Source organism: Aethalodelphis obliquidens, unplaced genomic scaffold (genome assembly GCF_003676395.1).
Source record: "Aethalodelphis obliquidens isolate GAN/ISIS:26980383/991018 unplaced genomic scaffold, ASM367639v1 scaffold53, whole genome shotgun sequence".
Classification (NCBI taxonomy): domain Eukaryota; kingdom Metazoa; phylum Chordata; class Mammalia; order Artiodactyla; family Delphinidae; genus Aethalodelphis; species Aethalodelphis obliquidens.
The window spans coordinates 7885246-7903462 of NW_020837997.1; the positions used below are offsets into that span (position 1 = coordinate 7885246).

General features: G+C 51.1%; 1 protein-coding gene across 3 annotated transcripts in view; it reads left to right on the top strand.

Annotated features, from left to right (window-relative positions):
- Positions 1–18217, top strand: part of OLFM2 (olfactomedin 2) — a 63082-nt gene that overhangs the window by 10233 nt on the left and 34632 nt on the right. Inside the window, exon 1 of one of the 3 annotated variants that reach the window (XM_027085249.1) lies at positions 4973–5155. The exons of the other annotated variants lie outside the window; for them this stretch is intronic. Within the exon in view, the coding sequence (XP_026941050.1) occupies positions 5021–5155 (135 nt within the window). The 5' untranslated portion in view covers positions 4973–5020. Of the gene's footprint in view, positions 1–4972; positions 5156–18217 lie in introns of those variants that run through there. 3 annotated transcript variants of the gene reach the window in all.

Below are 18217 nucleotides of genomic sequence, written 5' to 3' on the forward strand. Positions count from 1 at the left end.
GAGTTGTACAAACATCACCCCAATCCAGTTTTAGAACATTTCCATCACTCGCAAAAGATCCCTCATGCCGGGGGCTTCCCTGGTGGCGCAGTGGTTGAGAGTCCGCCTGCAGGGGATACGGGTTCGTGCCCCGGTCCGGGAAGATCCCACGTGCCGCGGAGCGGCTGGGCCCGTGAGCCATGGCCGCTGAGCCTGCGCGTCCGGAGCCTGTGGTCCGCAACGGAAGAGGCCACAACAGTGAGAGGCCCGCGTACCGCAAAAAAAAAAAAAAAAAAAAAAAAAATCCCTCATGCCATCCCCACCCCATCCCCAGTTCCAGGCAATCACTAATCTAATTTCTGTCTCTATGTATTTGCTTTCTCTGGACATTTTGTGTAAACTACTCATACAAAGTGTGGCCTTTTGTGTCTGACTTCTTTCACTTAGGAAAATATTTTTGAGGTCCATCCATGCTGTAGCATGTATCAGTAGTTCGTTCCTTTTTATCGTTGAACGACATTCCATTGTATGCATGTACCGCAGTTTGTTTATCCATTCACCAGTTGATGACCATGTGAATTGTTTCATTCATTGGGAACAATGCTGTTATGAATATTCACATGCAAGTCTTTCCATGGACATATGCTTTCATTTCTCTTGGGTAGATGGAATTGTTGCGTCTTATGGTCAATTTCAGTTTACATTTTAAGAAACTGCTAAATTGTTTCTTAAAGTAGTTGCAGCATTTTATGTTCCCACTAGAAAGCGGTTTAAGTTTCTCCACTTCATCACCAATACTTGGTACTGCCTGTCTTTTTTTTTTTTTTTTTTTTTGCGGTACGTGGGCCTCTCACTGTTGTGGCCTCTCCCGTTGGGAAGCACAGGCTCCGGACGCGCAGGCTCAGCGGCCATGGCTCACGGGCCCAGCCGCTCCGCGGCATGTGGGATCTTCCCGGACCGGGGCACGAACCCGTGTGCCCTGCATAGGCAGGCGGACTCTCAACCACTGCGCCACCAGGGAAGCCCTTGCCTTTTGATTGAGGTTGTTCTGGCGGGTGTCATGTGCTATTAGTCCTGTGAAACACACAAGTGGAGATGTCCAAGAAGCAGATGGGCATAGGGGTTTGAGCTCTAGATGGAGATGTGGGCTGCAGAAATGCTTTTGGGAGCCTCAGCTGTAGATTCATTTAGTCAGTCAATAAACAATTTCTTGAGCACCTACTATGTGCCAGTCACTGTGCTAAGCCCTAGGGATGAGGCTGTAAAAAACACAGCCATGTAGGAGCCCTTGCGGAACTGAAAGTCTAGTGGAAGAGACAAACCATAAACAAATAGAAGTACAATATAATGTCACATGGTGATAAATGTTGTTCAACAAAATAGAGCAGAGTAGGGGACGGGGGCAGAGGGGTTGCTGTTGTAGATGAGGTGGCCAGGGGATGTCTTTCAGGATACGGTAGCCAAATTGCTCAGAGTCCCATCAGGGAAACAAACCAGTCTAGGTGTTTCAAAGAGAGGAAATTTAATATAGAGAATTGGTTAAGTGTGAGATGGAAGAGTTGAGAAGCCAAACTGATGGGATGATCAGGAATAAACCACAGCACAAAGCTACTGGAGGCACATGACAAAAGGGTAGTGTGATGAAGAAAAGTTTCTTGTGTGGGAGCTGGGATCATGGGATCATGGAGTAGATATGGCCGCCGTCAGAATACACACCCCCACCCTAAGCAGAAAGAGAGAGAAGAAATACCCTGGCCTCTCCCTTCCTCCCCACTCTCCAGTCTCCCTCCAGTGCCTCTCATTGGGTGAGACTAATAGGAAGCCAGTGTGCCAGGGAACCCGGGAAGTGTAGTTTTCTGGAGAAGGGTAGGGCATTGCTCTGACTTGCACAATGATAGTGCAGAAATATAAATGAAGTAAAGGAACAATCCGCATGTGTATCTGTGGTAATAGTGCTCTGGGTAGAGCAGACAGCAAGTGCAAAGGTCCTGAGGTGGGAGTGTGCCAAATGGAACCAAAACCCTACCTGTGAGTGTGATGGATGGTCCAGGCACAGTATACAGAATGACAGTGGCTAGGGACCTAGGGCAAAGCCGTAGGAGACATTTAGGGATAAGGCAGGAGACAGTGATAGTGCAGCCTTTAAGTCAAGGGACAAATGACTTTCAAGAAGGAGGGAACGATTCATGAAGACTTACCTGTGAGAGTGACTAAATGAGGGCTTGTGTGAGACTGTGGGACCAGCAAATCGTAAGGTCACCGGTGCCGTTAGTGAGAGGAGTTTTGGAAGCATACAGGAGGTGGGAGGTAAGGAAGCAGAGACAGCAAGTGCAGATGTGAGTGTAGACCACTCCTTGGAGGAGTTTGGCTGGGAGGAGGCAGGGCAGTTTCCTGCATCACCAATGGTGAGAGAGTGAGAGAGTCTCATTGGGTTCCAGATTATCTAAACAGGAAGGGCTTGGAGCCCAGGTCTGAAATCAGACCCACCTAGGTCCAAATCCTGGGCTCCCATTTATGTGCTGGGTCACCTTGAGCTGGTCCCCTCTCCTCTCTGAGCCTAGTTTCCTCTCTTGTAAATAGGGAAGTTGCTGTACTGTTCATGGGAGGTTGCATCCAGTACTCAGCAAGTGTGTTTGCAAAGTGTTCAGTACTCATAAATGCAAGCTGCAGTACAAGTAGGCAAGGAGGTATCTCATTTTTTAAAGCTCATTATCAGCTGCAAATAATTACAATGTCAGCTACTATTTATGAAACACCATGTTCCAGACACCAGGCAAAGTGCTTTACAAGCATTATCTCTCCCCAGTCTGCCCCAGTTCACTCTGCTGCAACCACACTGGCCTCGTTCCTGTTCCTTGAACACTTATGCTCCTGCCCCAGGGCCTTTGCACTTGCTGTTCTTGGTGCCTGGAACTCTTCCTTCAGATATCCAAATGGCTCCCTCCCTCACCTTCTTCAGGTCTCTGCTCAAATGTCACATTCCCCAACCACCTCGATTAAAGTTTTACTCCCCTACCTAGTCCATATGCCCCTTCCTCCCGATACCGTAGGTATTTTACTCCCCACCCCACCCCCACTTGTTGTCTGACTTATTCCATAGAATGTTCATCTCCACATAGGCAGGCATTTTTAAAAATAATTAATTAGTTAATTATTTTTTGGCTGCACTCGGTCTTTGTTGCGTGCAGGCTTTCTCTAGTTGCGGCGAGCAGGGGCTACTCTTCGTTGTGGTGCACCGACTTCTCATTGCGGTGGCCTCTCGTTGTGGAGCACGGGCTCTAGGTGCGTGGGCTTCAGTAGTTCTGGTGTAGGGGCTCAGCAATTGTGGCTCGCTGGCTCCAGAGCACGGGCTCAGTAGCTGCCACACTGGGGCTTAGTTGCTCCACGGCATGTGGGATCATCGCGGACCAGAGCTCCAACCTGTGTCCCCTGCATTGGCAGGCAGATTCCCAACCACTGTGCCACCAGGGAAGTCCCAGGCAGGCATTTTTTAAATCTGTTGTTTACAGTGCTTGGGACATAGTAGATGTTCAATAAAGCTTTCACTTGATTCTCAGGACACAGGAGCCATTTACACGTATTAGGTCCATGGGTCCTTAAACCACCCACCTTGCAGATGAGGAAACTGAGGCAGAGAGAGGTCATTGCTGGAAGTCCCATAGGGGCAGAACCTGCCTCTCCCTGCTGTTAAGCTAAAAAAAAAAAGGATACTTCAAGACCCCCACCATCCCTACCCCCATGTTCAGTGCTTCTCCCGAGGCGAGCCCTCGGTGAGCTGCCACGGCCCAGGGAAAGGCCTGAGTCATCGCCGCCTCCATACGGCGGCGGCGGCCGCGAACTGAGGGCGACTGCAGCGGCCGCGGCGGCAGCGCGAGGTGATGCGGGGACGCCACGAGAGGGCGTGAGTGCAGGGAAAACAGAGGAAATTAAACCAGCCGGGCTCTCCTCCCGGCGGCCTCGCCGCCCCGCCGCCGGCTGGTGCGTGGGTGCAAAGCTGGGGCACTGCACTCCCCCTTCCTTCGAAAGGGCGGGCCCCGGAGCTGCTCCCTGGGGTCTGGAGGAAGGTCCGAAGTAGCAGTTCCCCGCCCCCACCCCAAGTCCAAGTTGTGAGTGGAGACCCAGCTGGGACTTGCCGGCAAAAGGCTAGCTCCGGTGTCGGCCGTCCGGGGTTGTAATGCCGCCCCCTGGAGTCATGGGGGTCCTCCTGCTGCAGAAGTGACCCCACTCCACATATCCCAGTAATCGCCTGTTGCTTTCGGACCTGCCACTCTGCGCTTCCCGCGTTCGGAAACAACCAAGCGGTCCCCAAAGTGGTCCTGGTACCAGGGAAGCCCCTTCCCCAAGGGAAAAGGAAACACTTGGCCACCCGATTCAAGGGAGCGCACTGGAGCCCACCGCCCCATAACCTGCTCTCCCGGGTTTTAGTGAGCCGGGGTCGGTGTCCTAACAGTAGGTGGGTGGGGACTTGCGACTCCGGCCCCCTGCTAGCTTTGGGTGCACGGGGTGGGGCGGCTGCCCATTTAAACGCAGGCCGAGCGCCCGGGGCTCTGAAAGGGGCTGTGAGCGGAGGGTGGCCCGGGAATACCTCGCTTCGGGGGGCAGGGGCGGGAACACCGCTGGGGGCGGGGCTGGGAATGCCGCGGCGGGGGGGGGGGGGCGGGGGGGGAATACTGCCGGAGGGGGCCCCTTGTGGGGTGGGCCGATCCCGGACAGAGGGGTTGAAAGGCCGGGGGAGAGGGGTGGGGACAGCCGGGGCGCCGCCCGCCCCCCGCCGGGCTCCGGGCCGGAGCCGTGACGTCACAGCGGCTGGAAGTGCCCGGCGCGGAGGCTGTGGGAGGCGCGGGAGGGGGTGGGGGGGGCCGAGGCGGCGCTTTATAAGCGGAGCCCGCCGGGCGCGCCGAGCCGCAGCCCGCGTCCCCGAGCCCCCCCGGCCGGCCCCGGCCCCGGCCCCCCAGCTCGCGCTCGCGCCCCCTGGGCGGCTGGGTGGCAAGGGACCGAGCACTAGGCGGCGGGCGGCCGCGGGGCATGAGGCGGGGGCGCGATGTCGGTGCCGCTGCTCAAGATCGGGGCCGTGCTGAGCACCATGGCCATGGTCACCAACTGGATGTCGCAGACGCTGCCCTCGCTCGTGGGGCTCAACGGCACCGTGTCCCGCGCGGGCGCCTCCGAGAAAATCGTGAGTGGCCGCCGCGCAGGGGGCGCTCCCGGGGGGCGTGGTGCTCGCGCCGCCGCAGCAGCAGCCCCCGGGGGCCCCCGCCCCCCCCGCTTCCCGGCGCGCCCGGCCGGGGAGCGCCCTCCTGGGGCTGGGGGCTGGACGCGGAGGCGGAGGAGCCCTAGGACCCGCAGCCACCTCCGCGCCTTTTATTATTGTTATTATTATTATTTCTTATTATTAGTGTGCAGTGTCCGAGCGGCAACAATGTACTAGGCTCGCTCTGGCCCCGGGGCGCAGGCGGAAGGGCTGCGGAATTCAGTCTGGTCCCGGCTGAGTGGGGCGGAGCTGGAGGGTAGATTCGGGCGGCTGGTTGGAACCCTGCCTCCGAATAGGGAAGTCTCCGGGTCTCCGAGGGTCTCCACCTTCAGCATCTCTCCCTGTTTGTGTCTCGGTGTCTCTGAGTAGCCCCTTGTCTGTCTCTCTCTCTCCCTCTCTTCTCTCTCTGTCTCTGTCTCTATGTCTCTCTCTTTCTGTCTCTCTCTGTCTCACTATATTCTTTTTCCTCTGGTTTGCGTCTCTATTTTCCTCTCTGTCTGTCTCTGTCGCGCTGTCTCCGAGTTTGTATCTTTTTTTTTTCTGTCTCTCCTTTTCTCTCCCCTGCACAACACCCCACCCCCTGCATCTCCCTCCTCATTACCTGCCTCACCACGTGCTGAATATTTATTCCCATAACTGACCCTCCGTAGGAGGCCCGGTCTCGTACTGGGGTGGGAGCCGGGGTTGGGGCTCATGCTGCCCCCAGAAACTGAAGGATTGCTCCCTCCCCCGTCCCATCCTATCCTCTTCTATCACCTTCATCCTCCAGCTTCCCAAGCCACAGAGTTTGGCTGGGGGGTGAAGGGGGGCAGGATGTGTGTGTTGGGGGGCACTCCCTCGGGGTTAATAATGGTGGTCCTGGGGTCCTGGGGAGAGGGGAGGAGACATCCTCCACTGCAAACTTCCCTCAGCCTCCTCCAGATACGCCCCTTCCCTCCCATTCCTTACCCTCTTCAATCTGGTTTCGGGACTCCTCCCAATACCTGGAACTGGGATTCCTGGGGGCTCCCCCTCTTGCTTGATGTTCCGCCAACTTCATCAGCCCCCCTGTTTAGCCTCCAACTGCCACCACACTGAAAGCTAAGAGGTCTTTGCTCCCAAGCGTTGTGGGCAAGTGGAGAGGGGGGTGCCCTGGGCTCAGGCTTTGTCCAGCTCCTGGAGGGAATTGTCCCTGGGCTTGGCCCAGGTGAGGGCTTGCAGTTTAAATCCTCAGAATTGAAGCCAATGTGTGAAACAGTGTTGATCTGTCACATCAAGCGATATTTGAATATGTCCTGGTGTATCTATCTATGCATGGTGTGTGTATGGGTGTGTGTGTGAGTGGAGGGTGTGAGAAAGTGTATGTGCTTTGCTAGCATGAGGGCACAAGTGTGTCTGCCTGTATATGAGGGTGCATCCCAGAACGAGTGTGGGTGTGTCCCTGAGTACTCGCTGTATCTCGGTGTGGATGTGTCTGCAGTTGTATGTCCCTGACTATGGGTTTGCATGTATGTAATTGCATGTGTGCATATAAGTTTATATACATGAGTCTGAGACAGACTTCTTGCTATTGCCTTCTGAGGGGGGAGAGAGATGGTGTCTCATTGAAATCAGAAGTCAGATTCCCCTCCCCTACCATCTAAAAAGTTTGAGTCAGTGTAAATGTGTTCATGTATTATGTAGAGCATATGTGTAAATGAGAGCATGTATGTCTGGGGAACGTGTACATAGTGTATAAGAGCATGTCTCTGAGTTATGATTTTGTGTGTGTATATGTGTCTTTGCAAATATGTACAAGTACATGTTTTGTGCATATAAATGTGGACATGTATGTCTTTAGAAGTGTGTGCATATATGTTCAAGTGTGTATCTGTGAATGGTCTATGAATGGTGTGTGTGCCTAGTTTGTATGCATGTGGGTGGATTCCTGTGTGTTTCATGATTTTTCTGTAAGTGTGAGCGTGTGTGTGTACCCAAACTGACCTGGTCTTCACTCTAGCCCATCTGTAGCTAACAGGACCTTGATTCAATGCTTCCATGAAATCACCTGCTGAAAGCTAATAGTTCTCCCATTCCTGAACCCTACCCCATCCTTCAGTCTCACTAAGCCTTGCCAGAAGAGCTCTATGGAGTGAGATTCCAAGTAACTCAGGGTAGCACCTGGGAGGGGACTGTGACATGAGGGTGCTCAGGAAAGTGCCTTGGGAGTCTGATAGACATAGGTTGAAATCCAGACTTTGCCTTAACTTGCTCCATGACTTGCACTCTGGCCTAGTGACATCACCGTTCTGAGGTGCGGTTTCCCATCTATGAAATGAGAATGATAGTTCCTACCTCACAGAACTGTGGTGGGTAAGAGGTCTACCATCCAGCCCTTCATCCATCCATCCTTCCATCTATCTCTCCATCCATCCATCTTTACACTCATCCTTTCATCCACCCATCCATCCGTCCACTCACCTATCCATCCATTTGCCCATCCATCCATCTCTCCATCTTTCCATCCATCTCTCCATCCAGCTCTCCACCCATCTATCTTTCCATCCACCCATTATCCATCATCTCTCTCTCCATCGATTCTTCCACGCATCCATCCTTCCATCCATCCATCTCTCTATCCATCCACCCATTTTGTTTATTCAACAAAATAATTGAGTACCTCCTCTATGTCAAATGTGTATATGCTTGAAAATCCCAGCTCAGTGCCTGACACAGTAAATGCTCAGTTAGTGACAGGACTCTGAGATGAATCTGGGTTTGAATTCTGGTCCTGCAATTTACCAGTGGTATGACCTTGGGGAAATTATTTAATCTCTCTAAACTCCAATAACCTCATTAGTCAAGGGGAGTTCAGAGTCCCCATTAAGCCACAGGATCCATGAGAACATCTGTGTTTTACTCCCTATTGAACCCTAAGCCCTGATGCAGAGGAGCCCTACAATAGATATTTGTCAAGTGGCTGAATCAACAATCGCATCTTCATAAGGATTCCATCTTCAAATGGAAAGATAGCTGGGTGCATAGTAGGTGTTCAGTAAGGAGAGTTTGTAGCCAAGCACGTAATAGGCATGGAATAAATATTTGTCAAGTGTCTACATCAATAATGCACCTTCCTAAGGATTGGGGAAAACAAATGGAAGTGAGGAGGCACAGGGTCGGTGCTCAGTAAGGAGGAGCTGTGCGAAGCTACACAGCACCGACGTGGGTAAGCTGAGGGGTTCCGGAACCCAGGTAGTGAGAATTCCCAGTCATGAGGCAGACAGTTGGATGCTGGTCTGGACTTTAAAAACGATCTCTGTGAGGTAGGGGTGAGCCCAGACCCTCAGGCCATTCTTGTCTCTGGTTTCCCCTCCCCGATCTGATCCGGAGAAACAGTTTAGCATGCTAAGAGATTCTGAGAGATGGTGTTACAGATCATCCCTGAAAGGGGGGCGGGGAGGGAGAAGCTGCCACTGCTACTCCCTTTGGCCAACTCCCAGCCATAAACCATCCCTGTGGGATGGAGCCTTCAGTGGAATGGCTTCTCACCTGGGGGGTCATAAATTCAGAACCAGACTAAGAATTGTCAGCCCCATGGCCAGCAGCTGCCGTCATTACGGGGCCTGAAGTGAGTTACCTGCATCCTATATGTTATGCCCTTGTCCATCCCCTCCTCCTTGAGGGATGGAGGGAAGGAAGGGGAGATGGAGGAGGGATATTCTGTTTGGGGAGGACCCTTTTCCTCATGGGAGGAACAGGGAGGGTCTGAGCAGCTATCAGCAAGAGGCTGTTTGAGGACTTCCCAGTAAAAACCAAAGTTCAGAATCTATGTGTTTTCTTGACAGTTTTCTGTGCAGGGGGGAAGGACCCCAATACTCAGTATCAGTCAAGAGAGGCAAGGTAACACTGCCATAACACGTGGCCTCATATCTCGGTGGTTTAATACTGCACAGGTTTATTTTGTGCTTGAACTCTGTATCCATGTTGGCTGGAGAGCTCTGTCCATGGTCGTCATGGACCTAGAATGATGCAGGCTCTATGGTGACATGATCACTGAAGCAGGGAAAGGAAGGTACAGCGTAGCCCCCACTGGCTCCTAAAGCTCTTCCCTAGAAGTGACACGTTACTTCTGCTCACATTTCATTGGCCAGCACAAGTCACATGGCATGCTTAACCTCAAAGAGGGTGAGAAGTGTGGTCCTACTATGACCTGGACAGAGAAGAGCGGCCAAATATTTATGAACAGCCCTAAATACACTACTGATCCCTCTTCCTCTTATTCTACAACAAGAATTCTCTTGGAGGGTCTCTCCATTCATTCATTCACTCATTCATTTATTCAACAAATATTTATTGAGCACCTACTATGCGCCAGGCGCTATTCTAAGTGCCAGGGATATGACAGTGAACAAAACAGACAGAAATCCTTGTCTTTGTGGAGCTGACATTCTAGGGCAGGGTAGGGGAGAAATAAATAAGTGTACAGATAAATTTATAATACATGGTGATACCTGTACTATGAAGAAGCATAGAGCAATATAAGGGGAGTGGAGAGTGCTGGGGGGGACTATTTTAGATTGAGTAGGTGACATTTGAGCAGAGATCTGAAGGAAGTAAGCAGAGGGAACAGCAAGTGCAAAGGCCCTGAGGTGGGAATATGCCTGAAATTTTGGAGAGTCAGTGAGGAAACCAGTGTGGCTGAAGCAGAGCGAGTGAGGTGGGAAAGTGAGAAGAGATGAGGGCAGGGAGGTGGTGGGAGCCACATCATGTTCGGGGGAGAGGGACTTGCAGGGATTTTGGATTTAACTTGCAACTTCTCATGCATTCCCTCTCCTCATTTCACGCTTTCCTTTTCAACATGCACTTTTAACCTTCTAACATTCACTGTGTAGTTGATATTTATTTTGTTGTCTGATTCTCCCCACTGTAATGTCAGCTCCATGAGGGCAGAGATTTTTTTAAAAATCCATTTATGTTGACAGTTATAGTTCCAGTGCCTGGCACTGGGTCTAGCACATAGTTGGTGTTCAATAAATACTTGTTAAGTGAATAAATGGGATGCCAGGGAGGGTGCTAAGCAAAGGAGGGATGAGACTTAACTCAGGTGTTCACAGTTTTTCTCTGGCCCCTGTGGGGAGGACAGACTGTAGGAGATGAGGGTGAGAGCTGGGAGACTGGGGAGGCGGCCACAGCACTGGTCTGGGTGAGTGATGATGGGGGCTGGACCAGGGTAGGGACCAAGGAGGTAGAGAAAAGTAGGCCTATTGTGGATTTGACCCACACCTGCCTATTCACCTGTTCCTAACTGTGGACTTAATGGCTTTTGCTCAAACACCTCAATATGTCAGGAAATATTTATTGAGCGCCTACTTTGTACTGGGAAGGGTCCTAGACTATGGAATATAGAGATGAATAATGCCCCGGCTTCAATCAGATCGCTGTCTCATCAACAGTACTTGTGACACGACATGGTATGTGTAGAGACAGAGATATTTCTGGAATGCTGTTGGGGCACAGAAGTGGGGCACTGAAATCAGCCAGGTTGCAATGGAAGTTTCTTGGAGGTGGTGATGTCCAACTGAGTCTTAAAAGTGGAGAAGGAACTGGCCAGGTGAAAACAGAGCAACGGCATTCCAGACAGAAAGAATAGCACGGACAAAGGCTCATAAGTGAGGAACATCCTGTTGAGGACGGACACTGCAAGCTGTTCGGAGTTGCTGAAGACAATGTGCCAGGTTGGGAAGAGTGTGGAAGTGGCCTGAGTGGCCAGAGGGGTCCATGTCACAAAGGGATTTGGACTGAGGTGTCTGTACTTCATTCTGAGTGTCAAAGGATGGGAAACTTGAAGGGGTTTGGAGCAGGAAAAGAATATGAGGCTGTCAGTTGCATTTTTCAAAAGAGCTGATTGTTAGAAAATCCTTCTAGATTGTGAGTATGAAATTTATCTCATTTTAACATTTTCCTGTCTCACTTGCACCAAATCTAAACTCCTTACCCTGGCCCAACTTGGTAAGCCTCAGTTTCTTCATCCATAAAATGGGGATAATAGTAGATTGTACCATATAGCATTGTGTTCAGCCATGTGCCTGGCATGTGGAAGGTGCCTATAAGGTTCGCTATTATTATTATCGCTAGACCCCTGCCTGAGTCTCAGATCTTGGATCACTCTTCCATCCCTTGCTGCTTTTCCTGCCTCTGGAACTTTTCACTTGTTCCCATCCTCTGGGAACATCCTTCCTCCAGTCCTCCCTCTAGCCAGCTCCTTCTCACCCCTCCTGTTCCAGCTCAAATGTCACCTGCTCAGAGACAGCTCCCCTGACCACCCCAGCTACAGTGTCCCCACTTTATTATTTGAACCTGTTCTATTATCTTCTCAGTACTCATAATGATCTGAAATCATCTTGGTAATTGTTTACCACCAACAGAACAGAAGTGCTATCTGAGTGAAAACTTTGTCCGTCTTGTTATTACTGGGATTTTCTCATTTGGGGCCATAGGTATTTCCTGAATGGTCTCAGTTCTGCCCCATGAGACCACTGCCCCTTTGTCCTCCCGGTGAAACTTCTGAGCCTTGATGAGTATTTCTGTGACCACTTAGTCTTCTCCCATTGCTCAGAAGTGTCTGCTTCTTATAGTTTTTTTTTTTATCGTGTCTTTGTTTCTCAACCCTTCCAACAAATGTGCACATTGTCACTTTCTCCATCTCTGTCTCTCGGTCTATGTCTGTCTGTCAGACATAGATCTTGCCACCAGAGAGCAGAGTCATCCCTGACTAGCAATCACTGAGCTCTTCTGTGTGCCAAGTCCTGTGTTGGGGGCTGGGGATACAGCAGTGAACAAGAGAAACTTGATCTCTTTCCTCACAAAGCTTCATAGGGAGACACAGTGAACTTGGAATTGTGCAGATGGCTATATAATTAAAGATTGGTGGGGGCCGTGAGGGCAGAAATTTGGGAAGGGTTAATCAAGGAAGGCTTCCCTGAGGAGGTGATGTTTGCCCTGAGACATGAAAGATGAGTAAGAGTTGGGCAAAGACAGAGCTGGTAACGTGGAGGGAGAGAGGCCAAGAGAACAGGGTGTGTGAAGGTGTTGGGATGGGATGGCAGGTGGCGTGTGAGGATCTGGCGAGATAGGCAGATACCTGACTGCCACTCTAGACCCCAAGCTTGATGCAACACATAGAAATGGCTTGAGATGTTGCCTTTGCCAACAACAGCACCATGGACAGCTACCAAGGGAGGTGGTCTGGGCTTTGGGGCTGCTTGAGTGTAGTTAAAACTGGCTTCCTCCTCTTCCCGAGGGAAGCTCTGGTTTCTGCGTCTTGGTGTCTTCGTGCCCCCAGCATCCTTCTCACCTCCTGCCCTGGGCGGCTGACGCCTCTTTGTGAAACTCCAAGAGAGGAGCAACCGCAAAGCTGGGCGAGGAAAAAGCAGGCTTCTGGGGGAGGCTCAGGCGTTTTGAGAGAGTCTGATGTGGCGTTGGGTGTGTTTGTGTGTGGGAGTGAAGAAGTTGCCACTGGGAGATCTGAGGGACCAAGCTGGTTCTCAGTCCTTGTCTCTCTCTGTCTCAGCCTTGAGGCTTCTCTATTTTTAAACTTTGTATTTTGAGTCTGTCTCTGTGTGTGTGTCTCTCTCACATATCTCTGTCTCATTAGTTGTCTTTATTCCTCTCTGTCTTCACGATGTATCTACAACATATGATAGACTTTTGTTCTCTCTCTCTGCCTGTGTCTCATGTCTGCGTCTCTTTGTCTCTATCCTGCTCTCTGTTTTCTCTCCATCTCTGTCTTGTCTCTATCTCTGTCTCTAAGTCTGTTTCATCCTTTCTGTGTGTCTCTATCTCTATGTGTCTCTTTTGTCTCTGGTTCTGCCATCTCTGCCTCTTTGTGTCTCTGTCACTATATCTCTTCCATCTCTGTCTCTCAGTCTATGTCTGTCTGTCAGGATTCTGTTTCTCTCTCTCTAGAATTCTGTTTCCGTATCGCCATAGTTACTGTATCACGGTCCAGGACCCTGACAGGGAGTGGGGGAGAGACTCAAATTCTCAGACCTAAGAGAGCTCCTGAGACAGGACAGGGCCAGAATGTACGTTGGGTGTTGGGCAGGATTCAGTGAGTGGGACAGGATGAGCCAGACCAGCATCAGCCCTTGAAGGCCCTGGGGGGACAAGGGAGGAGATGTTTGTACCCCTGGAGATGCTGGGAATGGAGGCTGAGCTTTGATTTCAGCCCGGGGTAAAGGGTGGGTGGGTGCCCAAGCTCCAGGTGACCCTGTGCCCTCCCCCACCATTCCCACTCCCCTCTGCTGCCCAGGAGGGCATCCCTCTAGGACCCAGCCGCCAGGCCCCAGCGCTGGCTCCAAGACGGAACAGCTGTCTGGGCTGCAGCTGCAGAAGCTCATTTTGAACAAGGGAGATGATTGCAGGAGTGAGTGGGGGAGGGTGAGAGAAGGGGAGGGTTGCAAGGGCCAAAGAGGAATCAGGCTTGATTGTTGCTGCTGCTGCAGCGGGTAGTGTGCCCAGGAGATGGGAGACTGGGTGAGGCAGAAAAAGGCAGAGGGAGGTCTGTCGGCCCACGCGTGGCCCATCTGTCCCCACTTCTGGTCCTCCCTCGTGTGAAGTTTTTCTGCCTGTCTCTGGCTGTCTCTCCCTCTGGCTGTGTTTCAGAGCCTGCATCTCTGACTCTGCCTGTGTTTCTTATTGTGACACCTTCTGCCCTGTATTTCAGTTTCCCCATCTCCCTGTCTCTCTGGCTGCCACGCCGCCTGGATCTCTGTGTATCTCTGAGCCTCCTCGCCTGCCCCTCGGTGTTGTCTTCATTATCAGAAGCACGGCTAAGTCTCCAGCAGCCCTTCGGACTGCTCTTTCTTTTGTTGGCATTTCTGCGATACTCAGGGGTTGGAGACAAACAGAGATGGCAAATTCCCAGGAAATGATGGGATCGTGTCCTTCCATAAAGGGATATTTACAAAGATATCTCAATTAGGACTAATGAATTAAGCGAGTCACTTCCCCTGCCCTCTCCCCAACCCTGAGGTCCCGCCGTCTCCTGGGAGAAAACCAGCCAATGACTGGATGACAGTCTGGTACTCAGGTAGCGTCTCAATGTTTAATTTATAACAGCCTTCTCCTTGCTGCCCTACAATCCATCGGGAATGGCAAGGTGGCCTCAGGCGCGTAGACTCAGGCAGAGGCTGGAGACCTGCTGGTCCCCCAGAGCATGCCAAGGCATGTGTGCATATGTTGGAGCCTTCCCTGCATGTCAGGGCATGTTGTGGCATGTTTGAACATGTTGGGGTATGTCTTCATGGCGAACATGTCCCTTCGTGTAAGGAGAGTCCGATGGCCACCAGGCATATCTGAGCACACGGGACATGTTGGAGCAGGTCAGAGCATGTCTCTCATGTGGGGGACACCTGAGCATGAGGACCCCAACAGAGGATGTGGCACGTGGCAGGGCACAGGGCACAGGATGGCTCCTATGCCATGCAGTGAAGGTCTGCACTTGCAGGTTAAGCATTTATCCTCAAGTGCAAGGCAAACTATGTCTTGCAGAACCCCCCTGGCAGGGATAACAGAGCCATAACAATATCTACAACTTCCAGGAGGAACTGGTCACCCCCACCCGCTGCCACCCCTGCAGCTGTTGCACTCTGAGTTTCCACATCCCCTTCAGCACTGGTGGGTCAGGAGAGTTGAGTTCCAGCTCTTTTTTTTCTTTTTTTGCTGCACCGCGTGTGATGTGGGATCTTAGTTCCCTGACCAGGGATCGAACCCGTGTCCCCTGCAGTGGAAGCGTGGAGTCCTAACCACTGGACAGCCAGGGAGTCCCCGAGTTCTAACTCTCGATGCACTATTTGCTCCTCTGTCCTCTGTAGTTTCCCTCCGCCAGTGCATGGCATCAGGGTCCCCATTTCCCCCATTGCTACAGTCCTACCAGGTCCCTTGGGATTACTTCTCACCTCTGCCTGCACCTTCCCACCCCACACAGTCTGTTGATGCAACCCTCAGTGTAGCTCCCATCAGAGTGATGCAGCCTAAGATATAATGACAAATCTGGAGATACAGTCCTTAGTGTGATGCCGGGGTAGTGTCGGGGCCATAAACTATCTTGAAATCTGACTTCAGTTCTGCAGACAGGCACTGGCTGGGACATTTGGTGCAGTGAGAAGGAAGAGAAATTTGCTCATTCTGGTGAATACATTCTCTTGCTATTCCAGGAAACAAGGATTCCCCAGACCTGTTGGCCGAAGCTGGCTCCATTAGCCCTTGTAAGTGTCATGTGACCTCAGCAGAACACCAGGCTTATTAGTAACGCATAAATTCTTCAGGAATATTTCAGGACTGACTGCAGTGCTAATGAGTTAGTCGGGGAGACCTAAGAGTGCAACTGACAGAATGTATACAGATGTCAGTTCCTACTGAGAAGAGTGTAGGAATGTTCAAGGCTACAGGATGGACACGAATGGACCTGGAGGATTATACATGGAAGGGTGCGGGGGTTCTTGAAGGGACACAGTTGCGTAACATGTTTGTGGCTTCTGGATAGACCTACACATATGTACGTGGCTGTCCAGAATAGCACACAGAGGGTTGTGGGTATGTAGAGGGGGGCATTCCCCTGTGTGATGGGCACACTGTGGCAGAGCTGTTTGTGGGTTTAGGCAATGTGCGTTTACATAGGTGGCTACTCTTTATATAAAGAGTCCTCATGCAGACTGACTCGTGGGCTCACAAATTGTGCACAGAATATATGGGAATAGAATGCTTGTGAACACGTCTAAATGAAGGGGATGTACACGGCTATGGACAACAGTGCAAGAGGCATGTATACTGGCATTTGCTCACTGATGCACACCGGCATTCACTTGAATTTACACAAACGTGCACCTATGCACATAGCTAGTCACTGATGTATCCAGATGTTCCGTATGTGTCCGGAATGTAGATGTTCACAGGTGCCTGTGGGTAAACATGGATGCCCACAGACAGTCACAGAGCCCCCTGTGTACCCCAGTACCCACATGCCACTATTTGGGGATGCAAATGACCAACTCCCTCGCAAATTCCCCAGATTCCTGGCAAAGTGAGATCTCAGAGCAACAAGAGTGACCTTAGAACTGCCCCCAGACCCTTTTTGGAGGACCACGGAAGGGATGTCTCAAGTCACATGAGTGCCTGGGCGACCCGGCAACGCCATCCAGGAACACAGAGCCCTGAGCCAGCCTCTCTCAGGCTGTCTTAGCTGAGATTCTCACCTGTTTGACATCCACCTTGCATAAGGGCCAATTATGGCAGCCAATGCTCAGAAGTGGCTTACAGTAGCGCCCAGCATGTTAAGGAGCATCATTACCACTGAGTAGAAATGTTACTACCATTGTGAATATTCTCCTTGAAATGCAGAGAGATCCTGGTCCTCTGCATTTCAGTCCTGGCATCCACCGCAGTGTCCCACCAGCGTTTCAGCTTCATCTGTTTCTCTCCTGCTCTCGTTTGAGAGAGTCAGTTAGTCCATTAAAGCCGTGGTTTCCTCTCCCACTGTGCACTCTTCCCTGACATCTCTCTTCATTCTCATTTGCCTCCAAGCATCACAGTTCCAGTCTGTCTGCCTGGGGGTGTGGGGGTGTTAGAGAGTCTGTTTGGAATATAGAGCCCCCTAAAATGGGCTGGTGAAATAGGAGCTTTAGATAAAGAATGGAGGGAGTCTCAGAAAACCCAATAGGTGAGGCTTTAGGGACTTGGAAGGCCGTCATTCACGCACTCATTTAGCAAATATTTATTACCCACCTACTAGGAACCAGGTGGACAGGATAGACAGGGTGCTTGCTCTCGTGGAGCTGACATTTTAGTGGGAAGAGACCAGTAACACACAACGAGAACGTATCACCCAGTAAGAGCTCTGTGCAGACTTAAACCAGGGTGAGGGATGTGGTGGAGGTGGGGCTACTCTGGATTCAGGAGAAAATCCCCACTTTCCTGTCCTCCCCTCCACTCTGGGGGCCCTTCATTTCTGCACCCCTCACTTCAGCCTGCCCATGGCTCTGGTTTCTGCAGCCCCCAATCCCCCATGAACCTTCAGCTCCAGGGCCCCCCTGGCTCCATACCTTTTCATTGCTTTGACCTCCATGTTCCAATTCCATTTCCCTGGACTGGAGGATTTGTCTCTTTCAACTTGTATCAGGAATCCACTTGTTGTCCAATTTGCCAGACACCTTGGGCACTTGGGAGAGCAAATACGTAAACAAGTTCATGTTGGATAGATAAGTGCTGTAATAAAAATAACAAGAAGTAAAGTAATGTGACTGGGGAAGCTCATTTTGTCAGGACACTGGGGTAGCCTCTCTGGGGAGGTGGCTTTTTTCCCAGCTTTATCGAGATATAATTGACGTATAACATTGTGTAACTTTAAGGTGTACAACAAGATGTTCTGATACATGTATGTATCACAAAATAATTATCACCGTAGGGTTAGTTAACCCCTCCATCACCTCACATAATTACCATTTGTGTGTGTGTGAGGTGAGAACATTTAAGATTTCTCTCTTAGCAACTTTCACGTATATAATACAGTGTTGGTAACTAGAGTCACCATGCTATACATAATATCCCCAGAACTTATCCATCTTATAGTTAGAAGTTTGAAGAGGTGACATGTGAACACAGATGAGAAGGAGTCAGTGGTAGAAAGAACTGGGAGAGGAGCATTCTGGGAGAGGGAAGAGCATTCTGGGAGAGAGAAGAAGATTCTGGGAGGAGAGCATTCTGGGAGAGGGAAATAACTGGGAGGAGAGCATTCTGGGAGAGGGAAATGACTGGGAGAAGAGCATTCTGGGAGAGGGAAGAGCATTCTGGGAGAAGAGCATTCTGGGAGAGGGAACCACAGTGCAAATGCTCTGACGTGGGAAGGAGCTTCTTGCCTTCTGGAAAGAGGACCAGGTGGATCTAGAGGAGGAGAGGATAAGGTCTTATAGCTTGGCAGGACACACCGCATGCAGGGCCTCACAGGCCAAAGTGAGTTGTTGGGTTTTATTC